General features: G+C 34.4%; 1 protein-coding gene across 1 annotated transcript in view; it reads right to left on the bottom strand.

Moving 5' to 3' along the window:
• The window catches only part of DNAH7 (dynein axonemal heavy chain 7), a 111,185-nt gene that overhangs the window by 90,603 nt on the left and 4,588 nt on the right, over nucleotides 1–15,994 (bottom strand). The window contains exons 5-14 of the mRNA XM_032189956.1: nucleotides 15,907–15,991; nucleotides 15,503–15,683; nucleotides 14,984–15,053; nucleotides 11,526–11,651; nucleotides 10,636–10,755; nucleotides 9,227–9,410; nucleotides 8,044–8,223; nucleotides 6,411–6,686; nucleotides 5,315–5,442; nucleotides 5,058–5,136 (exon numbers count right to left, since the gene is read on the bottom strand). Coding sequence (XP_032045847.1) covers nucleotides 5,058–5,136; nucleotides 5,315–5,442; nucleotides 6,411–6,686; nucleotides 8,044–8,223; nucleotides 9,227–9,410; nucleotides 10,636–10,755; nucleotides 11,526–11,651; nucleotides 14,984–15,053; nucleotides 15,503–15,683; nucleotides 15,907–15,991 — 1,429 coding nt within the window. The remainder of the gene's footprint in view (nucleotides 1–5,057; nucleotides 5,137–5,314; nucleotides 5,443–6,410; nucleotides 6,687–8,043; nucleotides 8,224–9,226; nucleotides 9,411–10,635; nucleotides 10,756–11,525; nucleotides 11,652–14,983; nucleotides 15,054–15,502; nucleotides 15,684–15,906; nucleotides 15,992–15,994) is intronic.

The raw sequence follows: 15,994 nt of genomic DNA, 5'->3' as shown, positions 1-15,994 counted from the left end.
AATAAAATTGGAAAAACATGATATGAAAACTGTTTTCTTTGGAGCAACGTGGTACTAGCTACTTTTACAGTACATAACTTGTTATACATAATTTGTTAAGACAGTTGCCTTATTAGATATTTTACTGAATAAAACTTAAGAGAATTGCTGATACTATATGCATGAATCTTTGGACTAACGGAAACGAATCCAGACAGGCTATTGTAAGTGTCACAAATTTGGATAAGAAGGCAGGACATACTTCAGAAAGGGAAGCATGGGATGGCCCAGTTAAGATTAGGTCTTCCCTAGAAGAATATAAAGAATATAGACAACTACTGTATTGTTCATTGTGATTAAAATAAAACTTAACACTGTTCTTTCAAATCTCAACAGTTGACAGCATAGCAGGCTGATATATGTAGCATTCTGTATGGTACTCTTAACAGAATAGCAATGCAGACGTGTTTAAATGATAAATCTGTAACTACATGCTCTGAAAGCCTCTAAAAGAGCAGTATTAATAAAAACACTGGCCAGTTGGACAGATACTAGCATACCAGTATATATAAAAACTACTTGATATCAATTGAAGATACAGAAAATTTTAATATGATGATATTGTGAAAACACTGGAAACATTTTTAGGTATGGATAAACTGTCCAGTAAACCCACACTTCTGCTCTTTTTTTAATAGTAGTTTTTATTCATCAAAGTATACTTACTGCTATGGATCTAGAGAACATTGGCCTATTAAAAGAATACCCCAAACAGAGACTGATACATCTTTTCAGCATTGATGTGGGAGAACTGTTAGAAGGGGTCTGATGCAGGTAAAATATTATATGCTACACGTTAGAACTTGCAATTTTTTCTCCTCCAATGCAAAAGTGTAGTATTAAATGTACGTATCTTAAAGGCACCATAGTCTCAGCACAGATTCCAACTTCTAAACATTTTACTTTTTACTTGAAAAAATTATTCCCCTTATATCCCCCTTATATTCCGTGTTCAGCTTCACTGTAGCAGTTCATATCACTCTGATCCAAATTTAGCTGACTACTCAGGCATCCAAATTATTTTAAGCACCCATCTACATTCCACACATTTAAAATCAAGCATATACATCAGAACTTAGCCGAACAGCAAGAGACTAAGACGTGTTATGTTTTAAGTGTGTATGCAAGTTGCTGAATGGAGCCTGAATACATCAAAACAACAGTTGGGTTTTGATTAGAGAAGTGGTATTTGTAAGTGAGGAGATGGGATTTTAGTTACCAAACTGCAGACCCTACATCTATGAAATTTTAAATGATAATTCACCACAGTACGTAAAGGTTGTATGAAGTAATTTTACCTTTACTTACCAGTGAGTGCTTTTTAAAGTTTTCTTGTCAAGAACCAAACATATTTAAGCTCCTTACATCAAAGGTTTTGAGTCATTGATTATTTTAGGCTATTATAAATGGATCCTTTATGTCTTTCACATCTAATTTGATTGCTCAGCTTTAAATCAGGGAAACCAAGAAATATTCATTGTTAACTACACTATCTGTTCAGAAACCTGAAGAACACACAATCTAGATTTAATTCTGCTGGTATGTTGTCCACACTGCAGAAATAATTTGTTGTCTTCTTAAGCTATAGTAGCCATTGGCTGCACTTACATTGCTCATGATCCTATTGACCAATGTTGAATTTAAGCTAGGAAATTTCCATCTTCCTTGGTATCAGCCAGTTATTCTTGCAAACTAATCAGAAGGTATCACATTTTTGTATTTTTAACAAACAGGTTCAAAACCCACTGAAACACTTTGTTAGTAAGATTTTTAACTGTTAAAAAAAAAAACACTTGGAAACAGAATTTTCTAAACTGTATATACAGATATGAGTTTCTATAGATGACACGCATCCTTTTCAGCAACAAAACCACATAATGATAGAAACACTTCCAGACATCCATTTCAAAATTCTCCCCCCATAGCACAGTTTTCTTTTGAAAAATAGTTACTCTCTCATTCATTCTTAAAAACGTCACCTTTAACTTGAAGGACAGATTAAGTGCACATATTTTTTCAAAAATATCTGCTAGGTAGCGTATGGCTGACAGCCACTTGTCATCACAGAAAATGACAGCAAATTTGGAACACTTTGTAAAAGAAAAATGCATAATTCATCTTTAAATTCAACAACTCATAAGCAATTTGCCATGAGATAACCAGTGAATCTCTGCATAGTACAAAACTTTCTCATAGTCGTTACGCATCTTATTACAAACTTTAATAAAGATTCTACTATTTAAAGGTCTCGTTTTTATAAAATTAACCACATTGACAACATCATGTAGAACTCTGTGCACTTCTACCTTCAACTTCTTTCCCACCAGAGCATCAGAGAATCATTTAGGTTGGAAAAGGCCTTCAAGATCATCAAGTTCAACAATCAGCCTAACCTACTGAGTCCCATCACTAAACCATGCCCCTCAGTGCTACATCCACATATCTTTTAAATACCTCCAGGGATGGGGACTCTACCACCTCCCTGGACAGCCCATTCCAATGCTTAAATCACCCTCCCCATGAAGAAATTCTTCTTAATATCCAATCTAAACAACCCCTGGTGCAACCTGAGACCATCTCCTTGCATTCTATCACTTGTCACCTGAGACGACTGACATCCTCATCGCTGCAAACTCCTTTCAGGTAGTTGTAGAGAGTGATGAGGTCTCCCCTCCTCTCCTCCAGACTAAACAATGCCAGTTTCCTCAGCTGCTCCTCATAGATTTTTCTAGTCCCTTCACCAGCTTCGTTGCTGTTTTCTGTACATACTCAAGCAACTCAATATCCTTCTGGTAGCAAGGGGCCCCAGACTGAATGCAGTGTTCAATGCGCACTCTCACCAGTGCTGTATACAAAAGGACAATCACTTCCCGAGTCCTGCTGGACACAATATTTCTGATACAGGCCAGGATGCTATTGGTCTTCCTGGCCACCTTGATCCACTGCTGGCCCATGCTCGCTCAAGCTGCTGTTGAGCAACAGCCCCATGTGCTTTTCTGCTGGGCAACTTTCCAGCCACTCTTCTTAAAGCCTGTATCTCTCAATTGGTTTGTTAAGGCTCAAGTGCAGGACATGGTACTTAGCCCTGTTGAATGCCACATAATTAGACTTGGCCCCCCAATCTAGCTTATGCAGATCCCTCTGCAAAACCTTCCTAACTTCAAGCAGATCAATAGTCCCACCTAATATGGCATCATCCCTGAACTTACTGAGGATGCATTCAATCCCCTCATCCAAATCATTGACAAAAATCTTAAAGTAAAAACTGGCCCCAAGACTGAGCCTTGGGGGAAGCCACTGGTGACCAGGCACAAATTGAATTGAACTCCATTCACTATGACTCTTTGAACCCAGCCATCCAGCCTGTTCTTCATCCAGCAAACCACGTACCCATCCAAATCATGAGCAGCCAGTTTCTCCAGAAGAGTAGTGTGGGAAATGGTGTCAAACACTTCACTAAAATCGAAGTAAATGATGTCAATAGCTTTTCCCACATCTGCTAAGTAGGTATTCTTGTCATAAAAGATCAAGTTAGTCAGACAGGACCAGCACTTCATAAACCTGTGCTGTCTGCTTCTGATTACTTGATTGTCCTCTATATGCTGTATGATGACAGTCAAGATGATCTACTCCATAACAATCCCTGGGACCAAGGTCAGACTGACAGGGCTGTAATTCCCTGGATCCTCGATCCTCCTTTCTGCTCTCCTTGTAGATCAGAGTCTCGTTGGCTAACCTCCTGTCAAATAGGAACGCCCTGGTAGGCCAAGACTACTAGTAAATTACTGACATGGGGTGAGTCTTGTCCAGCCCCATAGACTTATGAGCATTCAAAATATGGAGGAGGTCACTTACAGTTTCCCATTTAATTATATGGGCATCATCTTGCTCCCTGTCACCATCTTCCAACTCAGAGGACTAGGTACCCTGAGAACAATTGGTTTTACTAACACTTTTTATGCCTCAGTCATTATCAAGTACTTCACAGCATGACTATGAATGACACTGTGAATGAATTTCATGTGTGGTGCTCTCTGTAACCTTACCAGAAGCCTTTTTATTCTAGTCAAAGCAGTGGCTTTTTGGCCAACTTCTTATAAAATCTGATTAAACCATCATTACTTTTACCTCATAACATGGCTGACAAAGAGCTTATACTAGAAGTGTCAGCTCCGCCATTTTCTTATACAATGCTTGTGCTCATGACATTAGTATTATCTTCAAGTCAGTTTTTCTGTAGTAATCTTTTAAAGCCACTTGCCCATTTCACGATGGTTAGGTTAGTTAAAATTAGATAATATTATCTGTAAAACCATTTATTCGTGGATTTGTGTAACACTGAACACACAAACGGCAATACATCATAAAATGCTGAAAGTGAGAGTGCCGCCGCAAACCCCTTTACATTGTGGAACAACCAATCTTCCCTCAGGACACCTCATGTATGCACCTGACACAAAACCCTCTGATACACAGACCAAGTGAGGGCACTAGTGTCAATCTATATATTAAACATTGTTAAAGATTATTTTCTTTATCATTTTTTGGATTAAAAAAAACACACATAAGTTCTAATATTTCCTTCATACACCCCAATGGATCATGTTGTACAACCCCTGGGCTCCACATCACCTACTCTGAAGACTGTTGCCTTACAAAGTTTTGGTCCGAGCCTACTGGCGCTCTTTTCAGCAATGCCCCAGGACAAGTGACAGCAGAGACAAAGGACTATTCCAAACAGGTAGTCTGATTGCAAGCATGATGTTTTGATGGGGAAAAGAGTTTGGCTGTATATATAAGAGTCCAGCTAATCACATTTAGCCAAATGCGATATCCCACACGTCATGGCCAAAGATGACCTGTCCTTTGTTATTTTGTAATAAAGATATAGCACCAGTGACTTTAACAGGTCCAGAATCACACACAAAATGTGAGCAACTTCCATACGCTATTACTCAAGGACAGAGTAATAGTATTGGTAGCTACTTCTTGCTTGGACTTGTTAAAAAGGAAAGTACCTTAAGTTCCATTAGTTCCTGAGTATTGGATGGAGTAGTAAGGGCTTTTTCTGATATTCTCTCAAACTCTTCACATAGTCTGAAAAATATACAAAATAAACTATTCGGCATGTGTGTTTTGCTTTAGCCACCCTTAGACAAATCACATATTTATAAAAGCAAAAATGAGATTAATGTATGCTTTAAGGGTTATAAAAGTTCAACAGTGGAAGCAAAATTAAATACACTTCAATACATGTTTTCAGTTTGACAGTTACCTCAAACTCATGTCTTGATGATCTCTGAATGTTTTTGCAATAACTTTTTCACAAATATGATCTGCTCGCTTTACCAAAGCATTTATTAATTCATCACAACGCAGCTCAAACATTCCTAGACGGAGATACTGCAATACAAATTTAAGTTAGCAGAATGTTGAACAGCTTGTACTTATTTTCCTTCACTATCTTAAGCAGAATGTCAGGGACCTCACCTAGGAATTCAGTCAAATCAAAAAATGCTCTTAAAACTTTACATGAAGAAAAGAAAGAAAAAATTATAGTTATGAATAACTGTTCTTCTGTACGTGCATGTCGAAGTTTATATAAATTTTACTTCTATTGCTTTCAATCTTGCCAATTTATAGCCTCATATAAGAAGGGCATCTATTCTCTGTAAGAGGAATATTGTCTGGTGAAATTACAGAGTTTGAGATTCATCTAAAATGTAATCTTGCTTTTCTCTTGGAAACACAAGGATATGTGATATTTCTCAGGATTAAAAGGGGACTCTGCCTCCCAGGTAGTCTCAGAATCCAATGCTTTCTTTTACTAGTGAGCAAGCGAGCTTGACTTCCATACACAAGCCATCATGACAAGCCTGTAAGTACTAGTTTTTCCAGAACAGAGGTCAGCAATGAATGCTAGAAGAGAAACAGTTCACAGAAAACCACTTAAAACTTCAAATTGTTTTTCTGAATGTGAAATCAAAGGATTCTTGCCACCTGTTTTTTGTCTTCTTATAGAGACAAAAAGAAGTGGATCACATTAAGAATCCTCTATCTGCCTTTGACGCTTGGAAAGAATTTGGGTTGGGACCAGACCTACTCTTTCTTTTGTGCCTTCACATCCAGGAGGAAGGTACTCTGAATGTCTTTACAAGTCTCTGAAGAACATCTAGTAAAAAGAACTGTCTCACTGAAGTAGGGTAATACACCCCAGAAATACTAACTCATGAAAAAATATTTATTTTTGTAAAAAGACTAATTTATTTTACTTTATCTCACACCTAATTATTATCAAATTTGACATTCTTAGTACAAGACCAATATTAAAATTATGTCCATATCTCTTTATGAATATTATTATAATTTACCTTCCTAGAAGTATATTTTATTTCCTTACTGAGTTGCTGGTATTTTATAATTTCCGCTTTCATTTCTTCAAAGGTATGTTCTTTGGTCAGGAATTGATCAATATCTTGTTCAGCTTGTTTGTTTATCAGAAAGCTATACTTATCATACAGCTTGAGATGTTCAACAGGTGCAACACTTTCTTTGATAATTTCTTCTCTAATCATTTTCTTATGTTTGTCCAAGATCTCGTCTAGGATAACAGGTTTCAAAACGGTTGATGAAGACTCACCTTTTGGCTTTAGGAAAAATAAACAAACAAACCAACTGAAATATACCACATTTTCAAGTTACTTCAAGTTAAATTTTTGCAGGTCAGCTATATTTGGACGATTAACAGGATAGAAGAAAAAACAATTAAATGTTACTTTAAAGTTTCTCTAATTAAAGTTTGATTACAAATTATATTTCTTATACACAGTGATTTAAATGCTACTCCCAATTTTTTTTTTTGAATCCTAGGTTATGGAACTTTGCCTCTAGCAAGCAAGAAGTGCTGCTTCATCCAGAAACTCACAATTTTACATACTAGTCCAGCCCAAACAAATGCATCAACAATTTTAGTCAACACTGACTTTATTTTTCCACGTTAGAACTATGGAAAACGCTGTTGTGCAAACACTCAGAAGCTATAAAGCCTTGCTCCTGTGCATTTAGACATGCTTGAGACGTTTCTTTTCATTCATCTTTTCACAGCTTATTCATTACTGATTTTTATAAAGAATAGCACTGTTATTCAGGTTTCTGCTTGGTTGGTTATGCTTTTAAGAATATTAACAGAAATGTTGAGGGTTGGTATCTTTATTTAAAATTAAAGTTGGTGCTAAGTAGAAAAGGCAACAGAATCTCCAAGTGATATTCCTTCAATAGAAACGTTCACCTTCCATAGCTTTCTGGGAAATGGTTCAAGATGCACCACACAGGTATGGTCCCTTCCACTCTCTCTAAACTAGAAACTAAGGTTCCTACACTGAAAACAATATACAATTCCAAAACAAATAGATTAAAAAATATGTAATTTTAAATTATTTCACAAAATATTTTTTACTTAACCTGTATTGTTTCCTGTTTGACCTAACACTTTAATCTGGTTGAATGTACAAAACAGGTAAAATTGAAACTGCTTTAAAATTCTGTTTTGTTTTAAGATAGTCTACTCACGACATTCTACATTTAAAATGACAATACCTTCCAGTGTCAAAATACAAGACATTTCCAGAATCCTGCAAAAATATCTTTAAAATTTGAATGTTTGGGTTTTTTTTTTTTTTTTTTTTTTTTTTTTTTTTGTTTGTTTTTTGTTTTTTTTTTTTTTGTTTGTTTGATTGTTTGTTTGTTTTTTTGGTATTATATAATACATTTGTAATAGCTGCTGTTGGAAAATAGCTGATGGCTATTTATTTGCTTAGAAAATAGCGATTGGGCCTTCTGATAATAAAATTAAGATTATTTCAAAATGTTCCAAATATCCTGAAAGGATATTACCGTATTACTGTGAGCTTTGACAGTAAAACTATTTATTAAAAATACCCCCCAAAGTAAACGTAGCAAGAGTATATTAACAAAACAAAAACCATGAGGATTGTAATTTCTTACCCACTTAGAGAATAATTTGGTCTCAATTCTTGGTATATCACTGACAGCATTAATCATAACAGTACAGACATTCAGTAATATATCCTCATAGTCATTAAAGTCAGGTTCAAATTTAATATGGTCATTCTCAAGGGTTACCCTCAGTATGAAACCTGGGTGTTCGTAGGCTCGGACTGATTTCTAACAAAAAATGAAAACGGTAAAATATTAGTTAACCTAAATTATGTAGAAGGTGTCAAAGCATTGTTAAGAATTACTCCAGCATATACATTTTGAATTATCAAGATTTTAACTGTATATGACAAATAGTAATCTCGATAAAAATACTTGTGCAAATTGGAAATGTCTCTGATAAAATTAATGTAACATGGATATTCATTACGATGAAATACAATACCATTTTTAGTTGACACAAGAGGTATCCTCTTTACACCAGTCAAAAACTTTTATGAAGTTGTTTGCAAAAACCAACACAGAGTTGCTTTACAGTAGTAACTCCCACAAGTGTAGGAATATATGAAGGAGGAATGAAAACATATACCTCCACAGTATGATTCCTCACTTCCTTAGATTCTCTGCATATTTTTTCCTTGATATTTGGAGCCAGAGTTTTGTGAATATGAGGGCGAAGCTTTACTAACAAAAGCTGAACAAAGATCCAGTTACACTCCAAAACATCAAATATCAAGGAGAAATATTTATCTCCACAATACACATGGTGTGAGTGCAAAAGAAACACTCTCTTGTTGCTTAATTTTTTTTTGCCCACAACTAGTCTGCCAAAGCATGTAATAGGTACCTACTAATAGTAGAAAGAAGATAAACCTTCCTCACAGATGGGGATTACAAACATACCTATATAGTTCTTGCATTATAACTGTGCACGATGCCTGCGGCTTTTATATTAATGAATTCTTATTGTACGTCTAACTAACTGTGGTGTCTTCCTGCGGGTTACCAGATTTAAAATGCCAGTATTTCCTTTCTGACTTCAGTGTTTTTTAAACTCCATTTAATAAACAATGCATTTCTAAAATATTTGTATCTTTTTTTCCCCAAAGCACCTGCCACGAGAGTTCATGCTTTTTTTTTTTTTTTTCCCACAAGTAGAATACACAGGAAAAAAAAAAAGTAGGTACATAGCTAAGCAATGTTTCTAGTATGAATATGAAAGACTACTTACTGCAGGTTGAACAATTAAATCTGTGAAGTCCTGAATAGAATGTAGAAGTAAATGTTGCAGCTGACGAGTCATTAAAGTGGCAGCACAACTGAAGAAAGACTCTAATTTAGCAGTGCTGGCATTGCTGGGTATTTGTTTTCTTTTATTACCTTGGTAAAATATTTTCTGTACTTCTGGAAGCCACCTTAAAAGAATAAAGAATACAATATTGTTAAGTTTGTCAAGTGATTAGCATGAATAAACCTGTAATTTTAAGTTAATTGCTGTACAGGTACATACTGCATGCATTCAAAATATGTTGCAATATATTTGGGAAACTAGTTTAATTTAATTAGCTGATACAGTAGTATCTTTACATTCAAAGGAAATGTGTCTCTGAAAATAATATCTTCTATTATGGAAACATATTTAAAATATGTTTTATATGTTTTATTTTATCTAATAAGATAGATTAAATTGGTAAATTGCCTTCGTCTTCTATTTCTCCGATAAACAGAAAACAGAAAGGCTTCACAGGCAGTGTAGTCCCAGGGGCTATGCGGTACCTTATGCAAGCCTTCTAACCTCAGTAGATGTTAAAATGTGAAAGCATTCTATGGGGAATTCTGCCCAGTCACCATTAGTGAAAATGAAATCGGCTCTGGTACTGGAGGGAAATGGGAAGGAAGAAAGCACAGAGATGTGCAGACTTCAGTTCAGAACAAAAAAAATATCTTCAAGGCCAGAAATAAAAAAAATAAAAACTGAAAAAAATAATTAAAAAAAAAAACACACTTCCATGACAAGGAAAAAAGTTATTTGGGAACATCGTAGTTTCAAAACTCTTCTATATCGATAAGAGGCATTTTTTTGTGTGAGGCATGGATGGGGCAAATTTTATTGCATAAAAAGTTCTATCACAATTTGCGTTTTAAAATGTCATGAATTGTTGATAGCAGCAACATTATACTTTCTCATTTGCTCATTTGTTGCTTCAGCATTCACTATTTTAGCTGTTTCCATTTTTTACTTGAAAACTGAAAACAAAATTGGAGAAACTTTAAAAAGCAGACCTTCACTAATCAAAAATAGCTCCAAAAATCCTTTGAAGCAGAGCAATTAGATGACAAGTCCTCAGAACAGAAGTGTTTCTCATAACAGACTAAAATCCATATATTGGTAAAATCCCTATAAGAAGCAAGCAAAACACATCACACCAAAATTCGGAGTAAGAAAACTGCACAAATTATGATAAGCTCAATATTTACAAAGCAATTTTCAGTCATAGGTCTCAAAGCATTTCACAACACCACAACACGTATTATTAAAAAGGGTCATTCTTTCTCTCTCTGCAAAGCTCAGATTTTCAAAAACACATGAAGAAATAGATTTTCCTGTAACATCAAAAATACGGATACACTGGATCGTACTTCCTAGATAGAATAGCTTTGGATTTTCCAATTTCCTGGATGACTCCAATCTGGAAATGTGAGAGTTCCTCAGCTTCCTGTTTATAGTGAAATATTTCCGTATCAAGAAGGCGCATATTTCTGAAACAGAATATAACATTAATATTTTAGGAGCATATTTACAGTACCCTGTTATTTATTATCTTTTTACCATAAAACTTTGTTTTTATTTAACATTTCAAACAATGTTATATTAAACATATTTTAAACATTTCAATATAATTTTATTCTCAGAGCTCATTATTATTATTTCTATTATTTCAGAACCCCCAAATATAAGTACTGCAGTATTGTCTGTACACATGATCTTAAATTGAAGTAGTAATTACTACATTTGAGTATATTAATAAGCATTTATAGAATCAGAGTTTGTGCACATGTTTGAGTAACGTACATGTTAGTCATTACATATAACATCAAACATTAAAACTTCTGAACGCCTCTGAAGTACAAAATTCCTAAACAATCTAAATTCTACATGTGATTTCTTGCTTAAAACTGCCTACATACAACAGGAAATAAAGATGGCAAATGTGACATTAATTTTTGAAAATCATTCCATGTGATTTCTGGGTAGGTACAGACAAGCAAGTTTGACCTCTATAGAGAAAACTTTGGCAGAAACTCTTCAAAGCATAAAGTCAGAGCGCACATAGACAAATATATTTGGGAAAATGTTTTTTGAACAAAATCGTAATCTCCATGACCCGTGCTCATATGTATATATTGTAGTTGCCCCAGATTCAATATGGTGACTTGGAAATCTTAAGATATCATCATTCATTATTTCCCCGCTCAGATTCTGAAATCGTTGAGCACCTGAAAACCTAAGAAAAATAGATAACACTTACTTAAATGAAGTCTCCCATAAGTTCAGAACAGCTAACATTGAAGGATTTATTGCATGCAAATTTTCTTTCATGTAACTGTATGCTGATGTGAAAGACTTATTCCAAGGTTTTGGCAATACTTCTAGTCTAAAAACAAAACAAAGCAAGACACACACATGTACACGCAGAAAACAAAAAAACACAGCAGGAATAACATAGCTGTTCGAAGAACAAAAATATTTGTATATTTAAGATAATTAATTTCCATCCCAGACAAATTAGAATAGATCAATCTAGCTTTCTGTTGATTATTCAGATATTAATAATGCTAATATTCAAATATTGACCAGTGTATTAAAAAAATATAAGAGATAAACATTGGCCAAATCTTAAGAGATCTGTAACTTATTCATGGTATCTTATGCCATGTTTTATCTTTAGAATGTAATAAAATCATCATACGTATATTATTTATTCAATTAATACACAATTTTCTACATTATGTTGAGTTTATATTTATAAACATCATATTCAATTTGATAACGGTCATGATTATAGAGCCTTTTCATAATTCCACTGGGTCTGTTTTCAACTTTTTAAAAGCATTATACTATTTCAGTGTGTGCATGGTTTTTTGTTTGTTTGTTTAAATATATACTCCTAACTTTTATTTCCTTTAAAAAACATTGAACAAGGTAATTTGCCATTTTCCACAGACAGTTGAATTTTACTGTTAAAATATAGAGTATTTCAAATTAAGAAATACATATTGCAACCTTTATCACTTTTGTTGTAACTCAGATTATACAAGTGTAACTACAGATTTTCAGTATATTTTGCATAGCCCCATTCAGGAACCAATGACAGAATTACTTTATTTTGTATAGCTAGAACCATTAAGTTATGTCTTGCACTGTTTGTAATTGTTTCCATGTCTTCCTGGATGTTCTTAGAGTTATTACTCAGATATGAAATGAAGCATGATATTTTAGCCCATCTCAGATCCTTCTGCCTCTCATCAAATCTCAGGCACTGGGTTTCCAATGAAAGGAATAAGTTATGTAGAGATGTGATTATGTAGAATCCACCTCAGAGAACTCTGGGTCTAGATGAATAACTTCGATTTCTTCTTTAAGTGGCCTCTGCATATTCACATCATGAACTAACTTTCTCAATAATACTGTCCTGAAAGGATCATAGGAATTAAGTCATAATTAGAGACTGAAATACTGCTCTGTCATAAGGAGCACTAACTTGGGACAATGGATCGAGAGGCATTTTCTAGATCTGCATGTGACACTCTCTGTAAATGGCTCAAGCAAGGAACAAAAAGAGATTAAGCTCTCTAAAACACAGCCTGGTTACTACTGTAAGGAATTTAGACAAGGCTCCAAAAAGTGTTAAACTAGCCCCTTAGACATCTGCAAAATTGTAGCATCCTAAGCTTCTGCCAGTAAAGTAATTCTGGCTTCTGTTACTGCAAACAATCAGAAGTACCACAGAGCAAAACAGCAACTATCTCACACGTAAGGCAATTTCTAATTAACAGCTTAGCTATTCCCCCATACAACCCTCTTGACAAACCTCCTTCAACTGTTTTGGTTGACCATGTGCTAAACTGCACATAAGCAGTGCTTTATTGACACTGTTTTGGCAGTTTTCATTCAAAAACAACCCTGGCATTAGGGTATGGCAGGAATGAGAATGCTCCAGCACGTATTCCCACCAAAAGAATTAAGTGCCAAAATTAGACAAACATTGAGTGCATGAGAGAGAATACCATTAGGTTCTCAAACAGTAATGATGATTTTTCATACTGTTTTACGAAAAACTAATCTAAGAATTTATTCAGACGTTTCACCTCTCCAATATTTTACTCTGATAGAAAAAATAAAAAATGAGGCATCTTAGAAGAAGAAAAACAGTAAGATGGAAGAAATTGACCACAGTTCCATATGTAGACAAATGTAACCTCAGTTCACAAGATACTGAAACACTTTATTTCCAACAGAATAGCACAGTTCCAAGGGAAAAATCAAAAACATTACTGACAAATAAGTCATGTTTGTAATAGTGTTTTTTTTCCCATCTTCAAGTTCTGATATAGAACTTTTAATCCATTGTTTAATAAATCTGTATTCTATAGGAGACAGAAAAAGTGTTTATAGGGAGTTAGACTAAAAAAACTATTATCGTTAGAATAAAGATCATACTTCAAGTACTGTTAACAGAATACAACTGTTTTACTGATGACTATTCTAGTAGGAGAATTTTATACTTTGAGTTTGGTATGCAAGTGTGTGACGTAAGCTTACATACAAACTAATGTGATGCCCTACAAAATAACAGTTCTTAGGAGACATGAAAGATCTTCAGAGTCAGAAATTGTAGGATAGCCTCTTACCCAGGGAATATAAAACAATGAATTATTATTATATTACTCCTCTTTTCAAGATGCAAATTGCATAAGTAATATCTGGCAAAAAAACAGCCACCCTCCTATATACTCTAAAGCCTGCCATTTGGTATTTAAAAGCTTATACCTCAAACCACATACCAGAAATATTATTTATAACAAAACATTTTCTGGTTTTAAAATCACACAGTAATACTAGCCCCAAAGCAGAATCTGGTTGATATCAGTGGACATATTCTGTTTCTACAGTATTTGTAAGATTTCATGCACCTAAAAGGCAAATTTATTTACCAGTTCAAGCCTATACCTATGCAAGTGGTACCTCTTTACTTTCAAATCTCAGTAAGAAATAAAATATGTTCTAGAAAAGTTGATACTAGGCTGAGCCACACTGGGCAGATGTGTGACCCCGGGAGTAGTGCTACACTCGCTTTCAGTAGCCTGCAGAGATTTTTAGGCAAATGTGAATGGAATGGTGGTAGTCCTTTAATCAAATGCCACATCTACCCACTAGTACACAGAGGTTCCTACATGCTGTATAACCCAGGCAAAAAAGCTAGGCACCTGTTAATGTTTTAGTGCATTTTGGTGAACTGCTGTGAGAGACAAAAAGTCTGTATTTACTACATTCTTAAACCTGTTACATTTTGGCTCAATACATACAATCGGTAAACAATACAGAGCTTCAGTGAAATCAGTGCAAAATAGGGCATTGTTCCGTCGATTACAATGCAAGTTATACACAAGGATTTGCCCTGCTATATCCCATTTTCAAATGCTGTGGGGTTAAATGGGAGATTTCTTACTAGCTAACCACTGCAAAAATAAAATTATTTCCAAACAATTATTCGAGGTAGATACATGTTTTTTCATTTTTTTTCCAGAGATGCTATATAATCATTACTTGAACTTACATAACTAATTACTAAATCTTATTTACTGTTACTGTTTTGTGTAGTGCTCCAGCTGACATCAAGTAACACTACCTAATACTACTCATTACCCATGCTGTTTTACCCCACTGTTCTCCTGTCAATGTTTTTGAATAAATGTATTTTCTTACTCTGCACGATGAGGTAGAAGAGAATCCTTCTTCTCTTCTTTTTCTCTAGTATCTCTTAAAACAAAGTCAACTGAAAAAAGTGTAAAAAAAAAAAAAAAAAAAAAAAAAAAAAAAAAAAAAGTAAGATAAAATACCAAGATGAGAATAAGCTTATCAAAGGAAAAAAGTTTACCAAAATTCACAGTTCATTGAAATGAATTGTTTTACTTAGATATACATGAAAATAGATTTAGTAGAAAGTTATACTATTAAAAAGGGCTTTGCAATATATATATAAGTTTTTGCAATATATATATAAGTTTTGAAATATCAAAAAAAACACGTATGACATTAGCTTTCAACCTTACAAGGGTAAGGAAACCAGCATATTGTTTTTGTTAAAATGCACCTCTAACACCTAGGAGAGCACTTAATATAATTCTTCCACATTGGTTGCTCTCAGCAGTGACGAGAACTCAACAAACATTTCTGAGTATTAGCAACTTAGGATAAAACAAGAATAAAATACTAGAAATGTACCTATAGCCTTTTTTACACTCAGAAAATAGTCTTCTTTCATTTCATCTGTTAATGAATGTACATGTTCATCAAATACTTTCAGATGATGTGGAATTAAAGCTAAGACGTGATCTAGCCATGATTCATCCAGTGGGGCTACATTTCTTGTATCAATTCCATGGTGAATGTAATAGTAGTATTTCTGCGGGACAAAAGATTGCATGGGTCAAGTCCACTACCAAATAGCCATTGCTAAAGCAAGTTTCACTGACATATGGGCTTATTTTGTAAAAATAAATGTAATTAGCGCTAAGTGCTTTTTTGTTTTCACAATTCTGTCATTGTATCAATCATCTTGTCAATTTTTACAATAAATGGCTACCACTATTTTGCATTTAATATTCTTGAAAACAGTCTTTAGGTACCACAATATCTTTCTCTATTGGTGTAGAAGAATCTGATATTGGAGGCTGGATCCCATCACGGGGTTCTTCAGGAAGGTCTTCCTGCCTG

Source organism: Aythya fuligula, chromosome 6 (assembly GCF_009819795.1).
Source record: "Aythya fuligula isolate bAytFul2 chromosome 6, bAytFul2.pri, whole genome shotgun sequence".
NCBI lineage: Eukaryota > Metazoa > Chordata > Aves > Anseriformes > Anatidae > Aythya > Aythya fuligula.
The sequence above is the reverse complement of the archived record's forward strand: the minus strand, read 5'-3'. Positions and strand labels throughout refer to the sequence as shown.